This window comes from Trichosurus vulpecula, chromosome 7, assembly GCF_011100635.1.
Source record: "Trichosurus vulpecula isolate mTriVul1 chromosome 7, mTriVul1.pri, whole genome shotgun sequence".
Classification (NCBI taxonomy): Eukaryota; Metazoa; Chordata; class Mammalia; order Diprotodontia; family Phalangeridae; genus Trichosurus; species Trichosurus vulpecula.
The window spans coordinates 208,339,830-208,364,002 of record NC_050579.1 but is presented as its reverse complement, the minus strand read 5'-3'; the positions used below and the strand labels follow the sequence as shown (position 1 = coordinate 208,364,002).

The following is a 24,173-nucleotide window of genomic DNA, read 5'->3' as shown; positions in this document are numbered from 1 at the left end:
TGAAAAAAAAAGGATTACTCTGCCTTACCATGGAATTGTGGGGATTTGTTAGGTAATGGCATTGCTAAGCTTCACATTTCCCAGCAGTAGGGTACTAATCTTGCAATTGTGGTAAAAGTTACAAAAATAATCATAACCTTTGTCTAAATGATTCCATTGTTGGAATGTACCTTAAAAGTGTTACCTGAAAATGTACAATAAGAAAAAGAGCTGTATCTTCAAAGATTTTCATAGCAGCCTTACATGTGTTGGCAAATAAATTGAAATATCCTAAATGTTCAGCAAGAAGGAAATGGTTGCATAAATTGTGGAACATAAAATTACAATGCAATTAAGATTAACATCTACAAGGAACATATGTATATGTATATCATATATACACATATGTACATATGTATATATATATATATATATATATATATATACATATATATTTTTAAGTCTGGAAATGATTTTATCAAATAGTGCCAGATATAACCAACAGAATCAGAAGTATAGAATGCCCTAGAACCATGACTATGTAAGGGGAAAAGTGAATAAGAAAGAATGGACAAGCAAAATAGCCTGATGAGGACTTAGAGAGAATGACCAAAAAACTGTCACAGTTTACTTTAGGCATTGCAATTAATTAATGTAACTAAGAAAGTTTAGTTGATTTTATTGTTTGATTGTAAGTAAATATTAGAAAGGCTTTGCCTCTGAAACATACCGGTTGTGTGACAGTGAGTAAGTCACTTAATTCCTTGTTCCTGATGTCAAATTCAAATAGAAATGATCCCTGCAGGCTGCATATTGACTTAGAAAATTAAAAATTTAACATTTTCTGTGTGATATATGGGGGTATTCAAAGAGGAATAATACCTCTGGTGTGAGGGCTTATCAGCTCTTTTCGGGGCTGCTCATTCATCTTTGGTGTCTATCTGGTACTCAACTTTCGCTTGTGGCTCCAAGAAGCTGTAGCATGCACAGCAGTCATACCTTGGTAAGCCATTGGCACCAATGGGCATCAAACCCGTTGGTGAGTTAGAGGGATGTCTCCCCCAAGTATGTGAAGACTTCTCCCCATGGAATGGGTAGATTAGAACAAGTTGTTCCAATAGCCTTGAAGGTGACTGAAGCAGGTACTTAGAATGGAGAACTTAGAGCTTAGTCAGATGCTGAAGACCCTGAGGTCATCCACTGCATCCCAGGCCATTGCAATTTGTCTTGCCACTGGACTTCAATGACTATGAAAGAGAGAAATGAGGCTGATGATTGTGCAACTCTGCTCCACTTAAATCCAATTTATTCATGAGTCAAGACATCACCTCATGATGTAATTGGTCCTCTTTGAAAATGAAGGACAAATGACAATTATATTTTTATTTATTTTATTAAACTTTTCCTAATTGCATTTTAATCTGGTTCTGGTTTACTGAGGCTATTGGGCTGCCACCTCAGAGGGCTACTAAGCAAATCTCCAAGACTGTAAGTTACAAAGACATTATTATCAACCTGAGCTAGTAGAATAAGGCTCCTCACTAGTAGTCCCTTATACCAATGAAATTACAGATTTAGTCCCTATCCTAATTTTTTTTAAAAAAATCATAAGTACTTTTGAATATGAAATAAAATCCTAAAATATCACAAATGAATTTATGAAGACAAAATGATGGCCATTTTCTCTTAGAAAATATTCAACCCAAATTCTATTGCACCTGTTTCTGAATGGCAAAAATAGGAAGGATTATGCATCTTGTTGCTAGTGTCCATTGCCATTTATGTCATTTCTGTGTAATGTAGCTCTGATTAGAAGCAAGTCTTCATTGGGAGCGAACATTTGGTCCTGACATCTGGCTCTGGGACTTAGTTATTTTGCTCTAGACTTTGTTACAAGTGTAAGATATTCCAAGGAAGGCAATTCATCATTATTAATGTATTATACAGTCTAATCTCTGAGGAGCTCATTCCTTTAAAAACTTTAAATTGTCAAATAAGTATTCATTTCCACAACATCTCTAGGAGATGGCCAAACTCCAAAAAAAATCTAACAGTTCTTTCTTTTTTCCTTTGCAGGGTTCCTTAGGGCTAGAAGGTCCCCAAGGTCCACCTGGGAAAGAGGGTCAAAGGGTGAGTAAACTTTGAACAACTGGCAGGCATTAACTAAACCCAGTCATTGCATGCCTCTGAACACCAATCAAAATAAAACTCAAAAATGCCAGCTGGGTATGAGGTGAATGTTAACTAATAGTACTTTGAAATTTGAGGTTTGTCTTCATTAGACTAAGGTTTCCCAGTGTGGGAAATCCTATGTGTTTTAGAGACTGGCCGCACAGACACGGGGGACATTGGCTAAAATTAATCAGGTGTGTAATTTAATCTGGAATACTGAAGTAGCTAATATTGTGTATTGGCTTTTTGAATTAGGTCAATGAGGGTCTCTGTGAACTACCTTCCCATTCAGTATGTCTGTATAATTTGTACGTTGGTTTTTCATTCCTTAACAAAATGAAATTTTTTTACACAAGGGAAACATCTTTGTTCTTCCCCTTGCATTCGAGCCGTAATTACTTACTATCAGAATAATTATTTTCTTCATGTAGCTATTATTTTGTGACCAGATAAATTTATCTTTGCAAGCCAATTTTTTAATTTCAAATATCTTCCTAGAATCGCATAATCAGAATTAGAAGGCACCTTAGAGATCAAATTTAACCTTTCCGACATATACAGGAATCTTTTCTAAAGCACTTCACAGGTTCAGATTGTAATGCATGCACATCCTGTCATCATCTGTAATTCTTGTCTATGTGTTCCGAAAGAGTGTAAGAGCCATTCTACCCAGTGGGATGGAGGCTTTTGTCTAGGTATTATTTCGGATTTCATAGGTACTAATGCAGTACTCGAACTTTACATCCATTATCCCTGGCTTTTACCACATGATCATCTTACTCTTTTCTTGATTATCCATCTCCTCAGTGGGATCCTATATGGTACATTTTATACCTAGTTTAGGAGGGCATTTTCAGTAGCAACAAATTTTGATTGTATGTAGTTGTATTCTATGTTTTCAATTCCTATTTTTAGGAAAACAATTGTAATGTAAATATAAATAAACCAGGTAGACACCAAAGGTGAATGAGCAGCCCTGAAAAGAGCTGACGAGCCCTCACACAAGAGGTACTATTCCTCTTTGAACACCCCCATATACCACACAGATAATGTTAATTTGTTAATTTTCTAAGTCAATATGCAGCCTGCAGGGACCATTTCTATTTGAATTTGACATGAGGAACAAGGAATTAAGTGCCTTACCCATAGTCACACAGCCAGTATGTATCAGAGGCTAAGCCTTTATAGAAAATTTCATTCTTTAAATTTCTCATAGCTAGGCAAGTAAAATATTTGGCTGGCCTAGTTCATATATCCTAAGTCAATTAGTGCAGTTCATCCCATGAACATTCATGTATTATTGAATACCTACTTTGTATAAGTTCTGTGCTGGGTGATGTGAGCAAAGAAAGATACACAATATTTTACTATATCCTAGAAGATATTACAGACTAAGAGGGGGGATAACACATGAACAGATATAACCATAATACAGACAGTATGAACTAAGTGCCAAATCAGTGGCACAAATATTGTTCAAGTGTGAAGGAGGAGTGAATCTCTGGAGCTGACATTTGATCTGGGTCTTGAAGGACAAATCAGATATTGAGAAATGGAGATGGCAGGAGTAATGAAGAAGGCTGGAATTTTGCATTCCAGGCTGAGGGAAAAGGGAAAAGTCACAGGTGTGGGAAAGTTCAACACATTTTCAGGGAATAAGAAGAATGTGGATTATCTGGACCACTGGGAATAACTGGCAAATAAATCAGGAAAGATTAGAGCCAAATTGTTGAAGGTCTCAAATGCTGGATAAAGTAACTTGAGCTTTATTTAGTAGACAAGAGGGAACCATTAAAGTTTTCTGAACAGGGAGAGAACACTACAAAAATGGTCCTTTAAGAAAATTAATAGGATATCAGTCTGCTAGATGAATAGAAGAGAGGAGACTTTGAACTCATGGAAGACATGTAAGGCCTAATGTAATAATTAAATTATGAGATGATAAGGGGCTTAAACTAGTAGAAATGGGGGAGAAGGGACAGGAAAAATACATTATGCAGGAAAAAATCTATAGCAACTGATTGGATATGGCAGATTAGGTAGAGTCATATAGTTTTGCCATATCTTCAGCAAAAGTCTACTAAGCTAATGTGCAAATAACCTAATGTTAAACAAACCCATGTGTTGTCTTCAGGACACCATCTTTCCACCTACTTCTTGCTACTTCTGAGTGATTTCAAAGAATCTTTTTTTCATTGAGATTCTTGGTAGTACCTAAATACTTTATAAAATCATAAGCTAACTTTGATAAACATATATGGCTGAAGCTTTGAACTTCAGTGACCCAAGGAAATTACAGCATCTTTAAGAGAAATAATATAAACAGGAGGAGGAATTGGTTTTCAGGGGAAGATAACAAATTCTGTTTTAGATATGTTGAATTTGAGGTGCTACCAGAGAATACAGGTGGAAATGTCCAGTATATAGTTTAAGACAGTATTAAAACTCAAGAGAAAGGTTGAAGCTGTTTATAAAGATAGCTTATTCATCTACAAAAAAATACATGGTTGAAGCCAGGAAAGTAGATGACATCTCAAAAGGAGACAGTATAGAGAGAGAAGGAGGTAGAAGATGAATTTATGTAGAAGCATGTTGTTTATCACTGAGTTGTGTCCAACTTGTTGTAACCCTGTGGACCATGGCACACCAGTACTGTCCATGAGGTTTTCTTGGCAAAGATACTGAAGTGGTTTGCCATTTCCTTCTCCAATATAGATCCATATGTACAAGGAATATAGTGCATTGCCTTCAGAGAGTTTTATGAAGTAAAGAGGAGACAGCAGTGTCAAATGCTGTGGTTAGGCTAGGTTAGGCCGAGACTATTTATTACTTGCTATATGAAATTGTGCAAAACACTTCACTTCTCTGGCACTCAATTTTCTCATTTATTAAGTGAAAGACTTAGGCTAGAAAACTTCTAAGGATCATTTTAGTTCTAAATTCTATGATCCTATGAAGATGAAGATTGAAAAGAGGATCTGGTGATCAATAGGATATTGGCAACTTCCAAAACAACAGTTTCAGTTACACTGATATGCAAATCTTATAACAAGGGGTTCAGAGAATGAGGGGACAGTCAGGAATGAAGGCAGCTAGTGTAGGCTACTAACACTTTCAAGAAGTTTGGTCATAAAAGGAAGGAAAAAGATAGGAAAAGGGATAGGAGATAAGCAAGGCAGGGCTAAATTTATAAGCACTTGTTTAAGGGGCCTGGATTTTTTCAAAAGCTTCTTTAAAAATTCAAAGGAGATATTCTGTTTCCTTGTGGCACCTCCTAACATAAAAAGTAGCCAGTCCTACAGAGGTTCATGAGTTAAAACCTGAATGGGAACTTAGATTTTGCTTAATCAATGCTCTCATTTTACAGATGCTGCTAGTAGCTTAAGTTAAAGCACGTAACATGTGAGAGGCAATGTATTATAGTACATAGGGTTTAAGTCTTAGACATGTACATGCGTCAGATCTTGGGCAGATCACTTAATCTCTGTGCCCTATGCAACTCACTAAATCTGTAAGTTGTAGAGAATGTACTGACCAGAGTTGGTAGAGGGAGTTTACCCACTGAGAGTTCCTTATACCAATTAAATAACAATCCCAGTAACAATTTGATGCCTTTCACGTAGCAGATACTAAGTACATTTTTGTTAACAAACTAGAATTTGAACCTGGGTCTTCTGACCACAAATGCAGTACTCTTTCAACTACTTTCATGATGCCTCACCATTCTTTATGATTCAGTGCTAGAGTTTCCGTCCAATTAGTATTTGTGTTTAGTTACCTATAGGCAGTATCTGCATATTGCTATGTTTAGGATTGTAGTGCCATTCCGTTGGATTATGTTAGTTTTTTTCAAAAGAATTATAATTCTATGTAACACACTAATATTATTAAGTGAAAATAGGTCTTTACCCACCCTAGATGGGAATCTCTTCTGTTGGACTGAGAACCAACGATCGCACATGATTCCAGTTTTTATTTTTTGCGTACCTCATTTGGATTTCATTGGTATTTTCACACCTCACCCTTTTCACCTCTCTGCCTTCCTACAAACCCTTTTATGTCTTTGTTTGTGTCTTTGAGACAAACATCCACTTGATTGCCCATTTTCATTATTCTCATGGAAAGATAGATTTTGTTTTCTACTGAAGTTCATACTACATACCTGGAAGCCTTTATCTAGTGAACTTCACTGCATTCTAAATAGAACAAAGAACATCAGTTCAGCTCCCCCTCCTTGTTTCCAGGGAATCCTCTTTCATTGGCCTATAATGTATGTCAAATTGTCTGGGCTGTACTTGAATAATTGTACAGGTGCATGTTTGGTGATCATAGACTTAGCGGTCATTTAGTCTAACCCTTTATTTTATAAATTAGCAAGCTGAGGTTCAGAGAATTTAAAGCATCTTCCTGAGTTCTAGACCTGACCTCTCTCTGTGTCCTTTTCAGTTAACTCTGTCACCTCAATAGTAGGGGTACTCGCTTCACTAACGGAGAAGGTGCTACTTTCTGACCTCATCTTTTGAAATTCTTATCCACATTTTCCTGTAAATCTGCTATGGAGGATCCAACCAAAACCTCAGAAACAAGCCTCTTCTTCCTTTAATACTTTGTGCATAATGATGAAGGGCTCAGCCATCCATCTGTTCTTCCTGGATCTTGGTGCCCTCTATGATTGGACTACATTCTTTTCCAGGCATAGATAATGTTAATGATGTTTCTATGACCTTTCTCAAATGCAGGTAATTATTCATAATATGCCACAGCCTACTTGCATCCCCTTATGCATAAGATGACTCGTATATTTGTCTGTCCATTGCTCCTCTCTCCTCTAAGTTCTAGTTTCACACCACCAGTTGCTGGTCTATGGTCCAATAGGCATCTCAACATATACAAAACAGAATTTGTTGTCTTTCTGTAACATGACCTTGTCTCCTAATTTCTCTATTTCTTGTAGAGATACTACTAGCCTTATAGTCATCATGTTTGAAACTTTGGAGTCTTCCTTGAATCTTCACTTTCCCTTACCCCACAAAATGCGATCAGTTGTCAAGTGTTATTGATCATGTAGATTCTACCTCCATAACATCTCTTCCATCTGTCTCCTCTACTTCTTTCCACTCACACAGACACTACCTTACGTCTACCTCTCATCACTTTTGACATGCATGGACTATTATAATAAGAACCTCATTGATCTCCTTGTCCTGTTCTTTCTTCTCAGCAATCCATCCCTTCACACATCTGCTAAATTGATCTTCCCAAAGCACAGTTCTCCTCATGTCAATCCTCCACACAGGAATCTTTAAGGTCTCCCTATTGCTTTTGGGACAAAATACAAATTCCTCCATTTAACATTTAAAGTCTTTTAAAAATCTATCACCAGTATGTCTTTATAAATTGATTTCCCACCAATCACTCTCATGTGCTCTTTGTTCCGGCAAAACTAATTTGCTTGTTATTCTGTTTATGATATGCCCTCACCCACTTGTATGCTTATCCACAAGCTATATGGCCCCATGCCTAGAATATTTTCCCTCCTCACTTCTACCTCTTGAATCCCCAGCTCTTGTCAAGGATCAACTTAATTACTACCTCTTGTAAGAGTCCTTTCCTTGTTCCCCTAGTCATTAACGCCTCCTTCCAGAAATTACCTTGATCATTTAATAACCAAGGATTTAAAGTGCCTACTATTTGATAGGTACTATGCTAGCCGTTGAATACAATGCAAATATGAATACAAAAGTAAGGCACCCCAAGTGACTCAGAAACACTTTAATCTGGTAATGCTGCCTCATTGTGAATTTGAAATCTAAGTATACACATTTTATATTTACTGATCTGTGTTCATGTTGCTTCCCCCAACCTCACCCCTCACATGTAAGCCATTTGATAGTAGGGCCTGTTGTTGCATTGTTATCTTTGTATCCTCAGCATCTAGCACAGTGCCTGGTTCACCTAATAAATATTGAATGGAACTGTATGCCTCTTTTCATGGCCCTGCAATTTTGAGTTTTTTGAGAGCATGGCATTCCATAATTCACAAACATATAGTAATCTTGGGAAAATATGAATGTTTTAAAAATGGACTTCTATGGCAGGGAACATTTTATAATTACTTAAAGCACCAGGCGGTTTCCAAAATACTATTCAATCCTGTCACTTCCTCTCATTCAATTCTGAACTAGTTTACTCGCCATCTGAAGTATCTGCCTAAGAAATACATATGGTGCTTACACACACACACACACACACGCGCACACACACACACACACACACACACACACACACATACACACACACTCTTGAGGATATGGGAAATGGCACCTGAACTGACCCTTGAAAAAAGTTGAGGTGAAGAGATCGTGTACCAAAACAATAGGGGACAGTCTGAGCAAAGGCAAATAGGTTGAAGATGGAATCTAGAGTTGGAGGAACAGTAAGAATGTCAGTTTAATTCTAACATGGAGTGAATGAAGGCAGAGCCATGTAAAACAAGTCTCCAAAGGTAGGTCAGAGACAGATGGTGAAGGGACTTTACACTATAGCCTCCTAGAAGTGCTTAATGTTGAAACTCAGTGGATGGTTAGACTCTCCCTGGTCACATCTATGATGGAATCTGTATGATTTTTGACACATGGACACTATGTTTTAGGTGTCATTTTGTTCTACTGAGTCAATGTTTTTGAATTCGATAAATGGTAGACACAGCAGCATCTTATATTCTCCTCACTTCTGGAAGGTGTGTAACTGACAATGATAATTACATACAATCATCCGTGAAAGTCTGTCTGTTTCCTTCTCATGTTTTCATCAATGATAGCCTTGATATTTGCATAGCAAACTCTTGTAAAGATTTCATCAAAATGAGAATGTGTGGTAGTTGTTGGTGTCCTGAGTCACCTTTTTTTGAGGCAATCAGGATTAAGTGACTTGCCCAGGATCCCACAGCTAGTAAGTGTCTGAGGCTGGATTTGACCTCAGCTCCTCCTAACTCCAGGGCCTGTGTTCTATCCACTGTGCCACCTAGCTGCACCTTACCTTTTTTGTAGACATATTGAGTGTGAATTTTTTTTACATTTTAAAAAATCACTGTCATTCATTATTCATTCAGCAAACATTTATGTATATGTTCATAGAGCGCTGTTCAAGGCACTGAGAGAGACAGAAAGTTTAGAACCCCTCCTAGAGATGTCTTGAACATCAATTCCTGAGTGCACTTAAATCGCATCACCTTCATCACAGATTTGCTTCTCTTGACACTTGAGTGGGGCCAGTCATCTTCCTGACTATAGCTTCCCAAGGACCATTTCCACTTTCTCAAAGAGTACATCAGGTGCTGAAAGAGCAAATCCCAAACATAGCAGTTGCCCTGTTGTTACTAATGAGAAAATATCATGATAGGAATGCTGGCAATTCTGTTCTATTTCATGTCTGTCTGTGGCCTTCCAGCTTCATCTACAAATGATCTTTGAAAAATATAGTTTACATCAGTGGCTCTCAACTATTTGGGTGTATATGTGTGTGATGGACCCCCTTTGGCAATTTGGTGAAACCTGTGGGTGCTTTCTCAGAATAATGTTTTTAAGTGCACAAAATAAAATAAATGAGATTACAAAGGAAACCAATCACATCAGAATATTTGCATGTACATAGTACCATACACATATATCTATCTACATTTAAATATATGCATATACGTGTGTGTGTTTATGTGCATATATGTATGTGTTTTAAGTTCACAGACCCCAGGTTAAGAACCCCTGGTTTTGATGAATTACACAACAAATTGTATTCAGACTTATTTTTCCCTTAACTATTTTTTACTTTTCATGAAGCAATGCCACTTATATAGCCTTCCATCCTGGGATCTCAGGGTCATGGACTTTTTCTCTAAGGCAGTATTGCCCTTTTATGCCATTAATCTCTACTTGGTAGGGAGATCTACTGTTTGATGTAGTTTTAATTTTAATTTATTATTCATGTTTACCTTTAATCAGTTGATGATTTGACTAAACACAGCTGATTCTATAAGTGTTGACATGTAGGCAAGACCAAAAATGTTAAGATATAATCAATTTTATTTATTCATTTGATCATTTATTTATTTCTTGGGAATAATATTTGATATTTACCGTGTCAAGCACCTTTCAATTCTGTTCTTGAAGAAGATATCCATGATTGATGCCACTGAGGCTTCCAAATCATCTCTATGTCTTTGGTTTCATTTATTTCTTGAATTCATTTCTTCCAAACTTCCAAATTTTTTCCACATAGTTTTCCTCATTCTCTATGCCCATCTTCACCTTGAAACTATTAAACATTAAGATTCTTGTCTTGAGGACCTTGTCAAGTGCTTTACAGAATTTCACTATTTATTCATAGTCTACAACAAATAATGGTGTGTAATCTGTAATTATCTTCCCAGAAGTAGATTTGCTTGTGTTTTTTTAAAGTATTGCCAGGTGAGATGCCCCTGAGCCAGCCTGTCATTCATCTTTGACTTTGTTATGTCTTCTAGCTTCATTTATAAGAAAGTCAACCGTGGTATGGTTCTTATCCTTTAGGATTTTGTTAAAGATCATGGATTAGGAATAAGTGTAGGTTTAGTATTTTAAATTGTCTAAGATTATATCATCCTTAGCACACTCAGACTTCTTTTCTAACATTCCTCCATCAGTGTATAATTAGGAGAGTGATACCAAGGACTGAGGGCTCTTTGTGTTTTTATTTGTTTCATGGTCCACCACAGCCAAAAAAAAGTTTCCTCTCCCAACCATTAAACATATACTCAAAGCCTTTCTATCCTGGTAGAGCCTACCAGGCTTTGACTTTGCTGGCATAGCCTTTGAGAACCCAGGGTTAACTCCACCTACACAATATTGAGGTGTTGGTACAGGACTTTTATATTGAATGTTATTGTTTAGAAAACAAATGTGATGGGGAGATATCAGTTTGCTTCCCATTGCACCCCTGCTCAGCATCAGTCATCTGAAAGTGTTTGTCATTTGAGTCGACAGCAGAGGAGAAACCAAAAGAAGCCTCATTCATCTAAGAAATTGACTAAATTAACTTCTAATAGCTAAAGGAGAAATATAAATCTTTCCAAGGTGCCATTATTTAAATTTAAAATGATACTTTCCATTACACTCCATTAGTATTTATACCAACACTACAGAAGACATTTTTCTTAGTTTTACCTAGAATCTTAATATTATTAAGATGGCCAATCCATGTTTTCTTCCTCTTCTCACTGTGGCTCTCCAGTTGACAGCAATTGTGTTATGATCTAGCAATTTCATGAGATTCTAATCATAATTTGTCTTGGGCTGGCAACTTAAAATGAGTTCTTTCTAAAGTTTGTAAATGTTCTGTTTAATTATTTCCTCCCTTTTATAGAACAAATATCTGAAAGGATTTCATTGTTTATGTAGAGCTGTAACAGGACACAATTTTGTTGTGTTTTCCTTAGCTAAATTGGCATTTTGGTATGCCAGTGGGAAAAGGGCTCATTTTATGACTTAGTTTGTATGTATTTTGTCTTACGGGTAAAAGAAAATGAAAATAAATGAGTGAATAAACTCATATTCTAATTAGTCAGTTAATAAACATTTTTAATTGCCTATTAAGTGTCAGGCACTGTGCTAAGCATGGTGGATACAAAGAAAGGCAAAAGAAAATCTCTCCTCTTAAGGAATTTAGAGTCTAATGGTGGGGACAACATGCAAACAACTATTTACAAACAAAATAGCTACAAGATAAATTGGAGATAATCAACAGAGGAAAGATACTAGCATAAAGGGAAGTCAAGGAAAGCTTCCTAGAGAAGGTAGGATTTTAGCTGGTACTTGAAGGAATACAGGGAAGCCAGGAGGAAGAGAGGAAGAAGGAGAACATTCCAAGCTTGATGGACAGCCAGTGAAAACTCCTGGGGTTGGGAGATGTGGTGTCTTGTTCTAATAATTCAGAGATTACATAAATCTATGTAACTATAGGTCATCTTTAAAATATGCCAGGATTGTTATTTCTTACCAAATCATAACAAATATCTGGAGTTCTTATGAATTTTTATTATAAAAAAGTCAAGAGGAACAGAAAAAACAGAACAGAACTTTAATAACATTTTACGTATTGGAGATCCTTCAAAAAGAAAAGTTCAGGAGAAGCCCAATTATGATGTTTTAATCTTGTCCCCATTGTATATGGCATTGTAGTAAAGTGAAAAGAACATTGAACTGAAAATCAATAGATTTAGGTTGGAAATCCAGCTCTAACACTTATTGGCTAGATGACCACAGGGAAGTCATTTCACCCTCTTATGCCTCAGTTTCCTCATTTGTAAAGTAGGGATAATAATATTTATCTTCTATACTACCTCACAGGATTATTGTGAACACAGACCTTTGTAAATCTTAAAGCACTATATAAAGTTGCAATGTGGACTAGAAGATGTGGACTATGCTTGAAATCAGGAAGACAAGGGTTTGAAACCGACCTCTGACACTTACTAGTTGTATAACTGTGGGCAAAATATGGCAGCTACATGAGTAAAAGGCATTCTGCAGAATGATCTTCCAAAACTACTGTTAACTTCCTGGAGTCACAAAGTCTGACTCTACATTTGTTCAAACTATATTTGTGTCATTCTTTGTTTATATTATGACTATTTTATAGGATTTCTTAAGAGATTTGAGGCCCTTTGACCATTTTTAGTGTCTTCATATAGTAAGCAGAATTTTGTATCTTTTTCTAATCAAGTCATCCATTCCTCCTCATATATTTCCTTGAAAACCTTGTTGTGTTATTAGCTGCACATTTGTTACTTGGGCATACTTTTTTTAAAGAGTTACAGAAGCTGAATTCAATGTTAAGAAATGTATAGACTGAAGAATGAAGTATGGTTGAAATGACATAAAATTTTGCACCTTAGTTTGTTTGAAGTCTAATGCCATTTTCATCCCACGGCCAACCTCAAGCTGGTTGAACACCAGGCTGGGCTTAGAACAGCTGTGGTGCTGGTGACTACCTACTTCAAAGGGTTAATTGGAAAAAAGTACTATAAAATCCTTAATATGCTATGTAAATGTGAGTTATCACATTTCATTAAGGCTTGCATAGGTTGAAGGACCATAGTCAGAGGTCACAGGCAAAGGGCACAACCAAAAGAGAAGAAATTCAGTTCAATCCAGTTAGTACTTATTGAACTTCTATAAAGTGTCAGGTGTTGTATTAGGGGCTGAGGATATGAAGACCTAAATGAAAACAGGCCCTACTTTCAAGGGCCCTGTAGTCTACTGGAAATCATGTTGTCCTGCTTCTGCCATGATTGTTGAAGACATACCTCTTCTCAGAAATGTGATGTAACTCCAGAGAGACTCTTGCTACACCTACATGCACATGAATTGCAGCTAAGGCCACTGCCAGACTTTCCTAATTCAGCCCTCATTTTTTGTCACTGGCCCTCACATACCATAACCAAATTCAAACTTTATTTGGTCAGTGTTACAAGGTATTAGGAGCACAACAGGAAATTGTGTAGCAATTGTCTTGGATATCAGATCAGATAGATGAAATAAGGTAGTGTGAAGAGTTTACAAATTAGTCATATCCAAAAACTGATGATTTTTTTCTTCATTACAACACCATAGTGTTACACAATCATCACCCTAGCTTATAGATATTTTCCAAGGATTTTTTTCAATTTAAGTCTTTTATTGATTGAATTATCAATTTTCACAAATTTTCCAAACTTCCCAAATTTTCAGACATTTACTTAACTTTAAAAGTTTTTTTGCATTGGTAGTTGTAAATGTGTTATTTGGGTACATATCTTTCTTAGAGGAACACTTCTCTAATGTTATAATAAAAGTCAGTGAAAAATAAGGTTCAGTGTATACACACACACACACACACACACACACACACATATATATATATATATTTCTTTTCTTGACCTATAATTTCATTAATATAAAAACTCCCAAAAGAAGAAACTTACACTGATGCCAATCTGCAATTTTTAGTCTCTAAGAGGTTCCTAGACACTGAGAAGTTATATGACTTTTTTTCAGAATCACACAGAGGCAGCTTGAGCAGAAGTTGTCTTAACTCCAAGAGGGGCTTTCTATCCACCACACCACCTTGCTTGTGGAGAAAATTCTGCCCATTCTATTATTCTTTGAAAAGCTGAATGCATTTTCCGTCACTAAAAATATGTTTAAAAGAAAACAGGTTTGAAACTCTTGCTTTCAGCAGCAAATTCGCCTGGTAGCCTCAACATACTGAAACAACTGATAAACAGTTTTAATTTGTTTCAGAAGCTCCTGCTGTGGAGTGAGGGCTGTAGTTTCTCCTGTCACAAGCTAAATTAGCCCAGTGGTAAGAAGTAAGCAAGGAGAATGTTTTTTCATGCCCATAAGGAAAGGGAAGCCAAGAGACCTCAGGGATAGGAAGGAATCTGAACCCTTGAGAGAGACAAACACTAGATCACATGGGATTGGAAAGAATTTAATTTTATAAGCCAAATAAGAGGCACTTTCATTCATTCCTTCAGCAAGCATGTATTTCTTGCCTACTGATGGAAGAGATATAAAACTTAGGTTAGACCATTGGTCTTATGGAATTCAGTCCAGAACAGGAATAAGACAATGACACAGGTCCTTAGACTGCACAATGTTCCGTGATAAATACATCAAGGGATAAGGACTAGACCTGTCATTTCATTAGTATAGGAAACTCCTGGATGAGGAAACTCCCTCCACCAATGCAGGTCAGCATCTTCTCTTTCACTTATTGGCTCTACATGTGATGATGCTATGATCGTCTTCCTTTGTCTTACCAAATCTTCCCTGACCAGGAAAAAAGACAAATAAACAATTAAAAGGACCTCCTACCAAGTCAACGAGCTTGAGCTTTTATCTGAGACTTATTTGAATAGTAATAGAAGCATTAATTTTGGAGATCCTATTTTCAGGAGACTTTGTGGTGGCCTGTGCTTAGAAGAAGGAAATTATTTCAGATAATGCTTAGTTAAAATAGTGAAACTAAATCCTCATATTCTTTTGAATTCTTGAATTCTGACTGAAAACATAATTTCTATTTTTTAAGGAATTAGAGAGTCATAAAATACTAGAACTAGAAGAGAGCTTAATCTAAATCCTTCTTTTCACAAAGAAACTAATTATATAGCCCAGAGAAAATAAGCAACCATATTCACCAGTTATTTGAGTTTTTATAGTCATATTTGTAAAGGATTAGTACAGTGAAAAGGGTGCAAGATTTGGAATCAGAGAACAAGGATTCAAATCTTTATTCTTCCACTTATAGCCTATAGGACACTGGCAAGGCACTTAGCCTCTCTAGACTCCAGTCTCTTCTTCTGTAAAATGAGAAGACTGAACTAGATGGTCTTTGAGGTCTATTAGTATATGGTTCTAATTATCTTGGAGACAGTTGGTTGCAATCCTGAGCTGTCCTATATTTCACTTGAACCCATACATTTACCTGAAGACGATTATACTGCTGACCTTTGCTGTTTAGTGAGAGGAACATCATCCAAAATCAACCGAATAACTGGTTCTTGGGCTCAGAAAGAATCCTGAGGGTTGGTTTAACCTAATTTATTGACTTCAAGTCATAGAATCCAAGAGACATTGGCATTTAGTGAATAGAGAAGAAATTAAGGAAGTGAAAGCATTTATCAAGTTCCTACTACGTGCCAGACACTATGCTGAGCACGTTATAGATATTATCCCATTTGATCCTCACAACAATCCTGGGAGGTAGTTGCTATTATAATCTATTTTACAGATGAGGAAACTGAGGCAGACAGAGGTTAAGTGACTGAGGTAGACAGTTGAAGTGTCCTGCCCAGGGTCTCCCAGTTAGTGTCTGGGGTCAGATTTGAATTCATGTCTTCCTGACTCCAGGTCAAGCACTCTATCTACTGCACTAGAAATTTTCAGAGTAAGGATCTCCTGGGTTGGAGTTCCATCTTTGATACACCCTGACAAAGTAACCTTGGGCAAATCACTTATCCTTAAAGAGTCCCAAGAGGCTCTTTAAGTCCCCAGATTACAGAATAACCACTGACCTTTTTTAATAGAGAGAATCTCCTCACCAGGAGTTCTTTATACCAATAAAATCACATACCCAGTCTTTTAAAAAAGTGATAGAATTAGAAAATCAGAAATTTTAGAGATCATGCAGTATAACCCTTTCATTATAGAGATAAGGAAACTGAGATCAAGAAAAGTTTAACAACTTGTCTCACATGACATAGCTGATAAGTGGCTGAGCTAAAATCGGAACCCAGCGTTCCTATCTCCTGGTCCAGAACTCTTCCCAGTTCTGTATATTTAGGAACATCTGTAGTTAATTTTAAAGTATATTATCAATATTCAGATTTGATTATTTTCAGGGAAGAAGACTGTTAACAGCTCCAGCAAATCTATTTTTTAAATGTATTTATGTATTTCTAAGGCTGAAGTCCACTTATCTCTATGATTATATTTAGCTTGTCTCCTTGTTCCCTTCCCATATTGCAAAAGACCTCTTGTGTTTTTTCTCTGTGTCCTTTCCATTCTGTACATGCAGCTGGGAATAAGCATTATCCAGTCAATAGGGCAATAGAATGGGACTTATCTCTGCTCTCTTTCCAGCAGTTACTGATGTCACCCATGATCTTAGGAGAAACACTTAGCTTCTCTGAGATTCAAGTCTCCTAATCTATAAAATTAAGATATCTTCTCTCTACTTAACTCGTAGCCATGCTAGGAAATCAAGTCTAAAGTACACTGAGAGTGCCCTTGTGACAGATGCTGTAGCAAGAGATGGTCTTATAAATATAATATACTTAACAGCAGGAGGACTTTAATAGGGTGGAATGGCTGCGAGCATTTTCTACTCTACACGTTCTACTCTACACTAATATCTCCCCTAACAGTATCATCCTCCAAAATACTATATTAAATACAAGCACAGTTATTTGGTAAATTCATCATTTAGGAAGAAAGTAACCCATCCATTAGGGACTCTATTTTGTAAATTAATCCTATTTCCCTGATGTGTTGGTGATGCCAACTCTAAGTTTTAGCCCCATTTAGTAATGATTTGTATTCATTGCATCGTTTTTGTAGAATAAAAAAATCAGTTATCGAGAGTTAAAAAATGTTTATTTTTTTACATTTTTTTGAATGCCACCAAGTTAGCCACTCAATCAGGTACACCAGATTTCAGTTTCATGACTAAACAAAGTATCTATAATCTTCTTGAAGGATATCATGCAATTCTCTAACCAAATTAGTGATAAGGAGTTTTAGATTCCAAATTAAATATAAATGCCATGCTGTGGTATATTTTCTGGTCTGGGGTACAGAGAGGTTTCAAAGTCAGACATGAATCTACAATCTGATACCACAGTTCCAAGGACAGTCAGGGATTCCTACTTGAAATTATGTAAGCAGAGAGCAAAGTATTGTGATCCTTTTGAGATACAGAATTTAGTGTAACAGTAATGGCAGCATTTCTTGAGCTTTATACTTAGTACTTAGGGTCCACCTTGTGGTATTTGCCATAAAAATCTATATCTGTTTGCTAAATTTTTTCAGCACAGTTAGAAGAGACATCAGCATTGGTTTAAATGTTTTACTATGTGTAATAAGGTAGCTTGATGGTGCAGTGGATAGAGTGTTGGGCTGGAGTCAGGAAGACTTATCTTCCTGAGTTCAAATCTGGCCTCAGACACTTACTAGCTATGTGACCCTTAGCAAGTCACTTAACCCTGTTTGCCTCAGTTTCTTCATTGTAAAATGAGCTGGAGAAGGAAATGACAAACCCCTCCAGTATCTTTGCCGAGAAAACCCCAAATATGGTCACAGAGAGCTGGGCATGACTGAAAACAAATGAAATCTGTATAATAAACATTTAAGAAAATAATTGTGTTTACCAAATGCAGTACAGCATAACATATTTATTCAATGTTTGTTGATAAAAGCACCACAAAATCATTACAGTGTTGTTTAAATGAATCATATGCTTAATATGGCTTATGTCCAGTATTTTAGCATTTAGTATGGTCTGTGAGTCAATGAACAAAGACTGACAGCACCCTGTGAAATCTAGTGAAGTACCACTGAAAAGAGATTAAATAAGAAAAATCAATGAGAAGGTTTGGCCAAGAAGCTTCTGTCACTGGCTCTGCAGTCAGATGACCTGGGTTCAAATTTTACCTCTGATACTTACTACCTGTATGACCTTGGGCACTTAATTTACCTGAGCATCAGTTTCCTCATCTGTGAAATGAAAATATTGGACTAGATGATCTCTAGAAGGATGATCTTATGGTCCATTTTAGCAACTGTCTACTCTTTAATTTCTCTGTGGGACTCCTTTCCTCATCTGTAAAATGAGGGAGTTGTATCAGATGGCTTCTAAGATTCCTCCCAGCTCTGAATGTATGCTCTTAATGTAGTGAATAGAATGCTGGACTTGGAACCAGGAAGACATGGCTTCCCCTCCTCCCTGGGATAGGTATTGGTCTGGTTGGACCAAGATGACATCACTATGCTAGAGTCAAGTTTCAATGTGTCTGTCTGTGGCTGATCAGACCAATATGAGCTTGGAATGCTCTACCACAGGTCGGTCACAAACAGTCCTTGTGAACATTGGGGGTGGATACTCTAAATTTGTGCATCCTGCATTTCCTTTGAGCTGTTTCCATTCTTCTTTGCTCATGGAGCACACAGCACCTTCTCTGATGTGGGCACGCTATGCTAAGGGGTCCTGTGCCAGTGTTTCCCATGTCATACAATCAATTTCAAAGTTCTTAAGAAAGACCTTGAGAATGTCCTTGTTTCACTTCTTCTAACCACCACGTGAACGCTTGCCCTGTGTGAGTTCTCCATAAAATAGTATTTTGGCAAGTGTACATTTTGCATTTGAACAATGTGGTCAGCCCATCAGAGTTGTGCTCTCTGAAGCAGAGTTTGAGTGCTTGGCAGTTTAGTTCAAGTGAGGACCACAGTGTCTGATACCTTTACCTGCCAGGTGATGTTCAGAATCTTCCTAAGAGAATTCAAATGGAAGCGATTCAGATTCCTGACATGGCACTGGTTAACTGTCCAGGTTTCACAGGCATACAACACTGAGGTCAACACAACAGCTGTGTAGACCTTCACGTTGGTAGTCAGTCTAATACCTCTTCTCTCCCATACTTTCCTTCGGAGCCTCCCAAACACTGAGCTAGCTCTGGCAATGCGTGTGTCAACTTCATTATCAAGGTGTACATCCCTGGAAAGTACACTACCAAGGTAAGTGAACTTATTCACAGCATTCAAAACTTCTCCATTTGTTATAACTGATGATTCCACATATGGAGGGTGTGGTGGTGGCTGATGGAATACCTGTGTTTTCTTGGTGTTAATTGTTAGGACAAAATTAGCACAAGCAGCAGGGAATCAATCCATATTTTGTTGCATCTCGGCTTCAGAGGCTTCATTGTGAGTGCACAAGCATCTGTAAACAGAAGATCATGCACCAACACTCCCTCCACTTTGGTCTTGGCTTGTAGCCTTTTCAGGTTGAAGAATTTACTGTCAGTGTGGTAGCTGACCTTGATGCCGTGTTCATCCTCATACCTTGAGCAAATCACTTAACATTTTTGAAACTTTCTCATCTTTAAAATTGTGAGACTAAGATGCATAGAATAATAATGCACAATATCAATAATAATAAAGTAGCATTTATATAGCACATTTTATACATGCATCTTCTCATTTTATCCTCATATTCAATCCTATGAGGTAGGTATTAGTATTATCATTCCTACTTTTAAATGAGGAAATTGAAGTTGAAAGAGGTTGTGAGTTTCTCAGGGTCACATAGCTACTAAAGATCTGAGGCAGGATTTGAAATAGTCTTCTTGACTCCAAGTTTAATGGTCTTACATACTGGGCCACCCAGCTGCTTCTAGATAAGAAATACTTTGCAAACCTAAAGAGCCCTATAAATGTCAGCTTTTATTATGCTATACAGTGGCAAGGACTTTATTTCAGAGTAATTGATTTATTGCCCACTGATAGTAGAGCTATAATGGCAGCCATATGCCAGATTTGTTCATCATGTACAAAATGGCCTTGGTGTAGATACCACATCAATGATGTTTGATTTTTTTTCATTGTGGGTGGGTTTTTGGCTTTTTTCACCCATATATTGGGTGCTGTGAGCAGGCTCTACCATCCCCCCGATAAGTAACTTTGAAGAAGAGCAAGAGTAAAAGATGTAATTAAGGATATGTATGTATACATATATGCATATATATATATATATATGTATATATATGAACTGACCATACAGCAAGGTGAGGGATAACAGGTGGGCAGGCAGTGTGCTCCACTGGTATCCTAGTGGTGTCAGGAACAAGTAAGAAGGGCCACAAGCACTTTGGGTGAACTCCCAGTGATGAATTTCTGGGAAAACATGAACAAGATGGGTTGTGATTGGCATCATCAGAGGAAACTCACAGGTTAATGAGATCATAAATTCTTTTGAATATTTGGATATGCTGGGTGGCAGAGGTTAAGTAGTAATCTCATAAGAATTTTTCCTTTTTGGGAGCTGCCTCCTTAAGTAGTAAGTATAAGTAATTTGAAAGTGAAAAGGAGAGAGGAAAGGCTGGTAGATGGAGGGACAGTTTCACAGAGTTGACCTAGATACCTCAAGTTGCTGGTAGAAACTTTAGAACACCTTCACATTCATTTTTGCTATACATCTCTCTCTATGAATTCCCAATAGCATTTTAGCAGAGCAGTTCTTGTACCAGTGACCATTTATATCGATATAGAAAACCATTCAGCCAAAATAGAATTCTAAATTCTTGGGAAAATTAATTATATTAGTACAACATAAGTGATGTCTGGCTAAACTATTACCAAAATCAAATTGTTTTCATTTTCATTGTTTTCACATTTTATACCTCTGTTTGCATACTTCAAGATGCCATTTGTTTTCTCAAATAGCATGCAATTTTTGAAGAATTCTAATTAAATATACTTACAAAACTAGTGGGTGTCAAGAGACTGGTTTACTGTATAGTAAATAGTCCTATATCACATTTAAAAGATCTTCTCTAGGCTATATGTATTTCTAAAGTGACACATACTATATGTCTGACTGACTATATAGGATTTTTAAAATAAACTGTGCCTTTCTTTTTGGTAACTGATGGTTTCACAGTGGTACATTCTTTTCTGCATTCACAGATGTTGCTATAGAGACAAAACCTTTTCAAAGTAAAATGGGGAAAGCACAAGCATTACTAATGTTGAAGAAGTTACGCTACTAATTTTATAATGAAAAATAGTTCACTGTTCCATTTCTTTTTTATTTTCCAGAATTGTGTAATGAGTGTGTCTAATACATTTTTATGAGAGCTTCTGGTATACAAAATCAAACCAAGGAATGAAAAAAGAGTGAATTCCCCAAAGCATTTAGTAGGATGGAGTTTTCATTTTTAATCTTTTATTTTAAAGACTCATAACATTCCTAATTATCTCCCTCATACTCCACCTCCATATTCTCCTCTTTTATCTTGCTACTCAATTTCAAATCTAATTACCTGTAATAGGTTTTCTTGCTTAAAAACAAGCAATATATTTGCTTTCTTTTCCTGCCACACCATTTCCAATAATTAGGCCCATTTTCCAGCACAAACACAATTGCAAAAATTAACAAACCAATGAACCTTTCTCAGATCTTTTAATCAATTCTTTTCTACTCTGAGATTTGCTAAGTATGCCACCATGTCTCATAGACTTTTCTAAGCAAGGTCTCTTAGGAGCATGTTGATATCAAGATGACTTAGAATTATTTTACTCAGTCAGCCACAAACATCAATTTAGTTTCATGAAGGAAGTAGTAGCATCGTCACTCCTTTAGAACATGGAGTTTAGAAAGTAGAGATGTTCACTGGAGTGAATTTCTGCATCAAGGTTGCCATTTCTACAGCCAAAGAGAACCTGAAATGTTCTAAGAATTAATGCTGTCAGGTACCCGTAGAATCTGTCATGCAAATCTGTAGAATGATAGGAAGGGATGGAGAAAGAACATCATAGTTAGGGAACAGGGTGCTTAAGTTACTCAATAGTCTAGTTACTCAAATTTATAATAGTATATATAGATGACCAATTAAGATCACTAGATTTTTGGTAAGAAGACTCAGACTCCTATCCTGAATCTAATACTTATTAGCTGTACGACCTTGGGCAAGTACTTAACATACATGGCTTATTTCTTCATGAGGAAGTTGAATAAGACAATTCCAATTTCTGAATAATACAACAAGATACACTTACCACCATAATTATACTAAATATAATTCAGGAGTCCTTTATTTTTGCTACTTGGAGTTAGTATTATGGAAATTAAATATCACTGTATTGACAATGCTTGGACTGTCATTGAAGAGAAATTTTTAGTTAGTAAAATGACAAATAAATGAGCCTTTACTATACTTATCTAAATATTTGCCTGGATGAGTATTCAGAACTCCCATCAGTATTCCAGAAATCCCTTGAGATATTTGATTGCAATTATATATACATATATATGCATATGGATATGCATATATATGCATATATGCACACATATATACATATATAAGTTTGTGAGATTCAACAGATCATCAAAAACAATGCTATTTATAATATTTATGCTGATGTGGAATTTCTTTAAATGTTTTGTGGGCTGAAAGTGTTTTAGACTGTATTTTCTTCCTCTGAAGTATATAAAAATATTTTATTTTTAGTCTCTTCAATTTCTTAAACTTTTAATCTTTTTAAAAATATACAGATACCACATATGAGACCAATATAATATTCCTTTGTTTCAACTTACCTAGTTTCTATTATAACTACATTTAATACATTTATCTTGTGTATCTTGGAAGAGTATCTAATATTTTGTGTAATTTGCAATCTCTTTTGATTCATGATCTTGTGTTTTGAAATATATCTTGCTAAACTAGAATAGTAAAGGTGATTTATGATATTTTAACACTTGTCATATGTTAATAATTTAATTAGCTTTTTAATAGCTTGTATCAGGAGGGCAGAGTTTATAATCTCAAAGAGGATCATAAACATGTCTGAAAGGTTCGGAATCGCCGGATATAAGAAACTCTCAAAGTAGAAGGCAGAAGAATCAAAACATTTATTTAGGCTCAACAGTAACCAACCCATGAACCAGAAGCCCCATTTTGATATGTTGATCATAATCTTCCAGGCCCAATAAGTACGCCTTGAAAGAGTAACCAGGAGGCTACAGAGAAACATGATTGCGTAAAGCAAAATCATGTTTCCCCCTTTATGGTAATAAGATTACCCACTGGACTGAAGTCTTTGTTCAGCTTCCTCCCGTAGATCAGCTCTGCTACTGGCAGCTCCTGCCTCAGCTGTGTCTGTGTCTGTAACTGAAGCTGCAACTGTAACTGACGATGTAACTGTCGTAACTGCCTCTGTAACGGTCGTTGTAACTGTCGCTGGCTCCAACCGGAAAAGGAAGAGAGAATCTTCAAGCTGTCCTCTCCCCTCTTATAGGGTTTTTGACATCATCAAGCTCCGCCCAAATGACCAGGGCCGATTGGTTCTTGAGTTGGCTCCTCCCCCTAGGGTAGAGGTCAACACCTCCCCTCAGCCAGCCCCACGACTCCTCACACAGGAAGCTGTCTGCTTCCCGGCATGCTCCCCGGGCCTCCTGCCCCGGAAGAGCAAGCCACAGTGTCCAGAGGCTCAATGAGGCAAGCTGAGCCATTCAAAGAAAACAAAAGCCATTATGGCTACACTCCACCCCTTGTTATAGGATACATAATCTAATCAGCCATGTATCCTAGAACATACATTGTGATCCAATTACAAAGGAAACTAAAACATATCATTCATTATAAAGCAAAACATATCATTCAGTGACATTCCCAAACATTGGTTAACGATTCAAATGCGATCCACCCCTAGATCCCAGCAAAATAATCT

General features: G+C 36.7%; 1 protein-coding gene across 1 annotated transcript in view; it reads left to right on the top strand.

Moving 5' to 3' along the window:
* Positions 1 to 24,173, top strand: part of COL19A1 (collagen type XIX alpha 1 chain) — a 398,183-nt gene that overhangs the window by 172,292 nt on the left and 201,718 nt on the right. Inside the window, exon 13 of the mRNA XM_036768309.1 lies at positions 2,056 to 2,109. Coding sequence (XP_036624204.1) covers positions 2,056 to 2,109 — 54 coding nt within the window. The remainder of the gene's footprint in view (positions 1 to 2,055; positions 2,110 to 24,173) is intronic.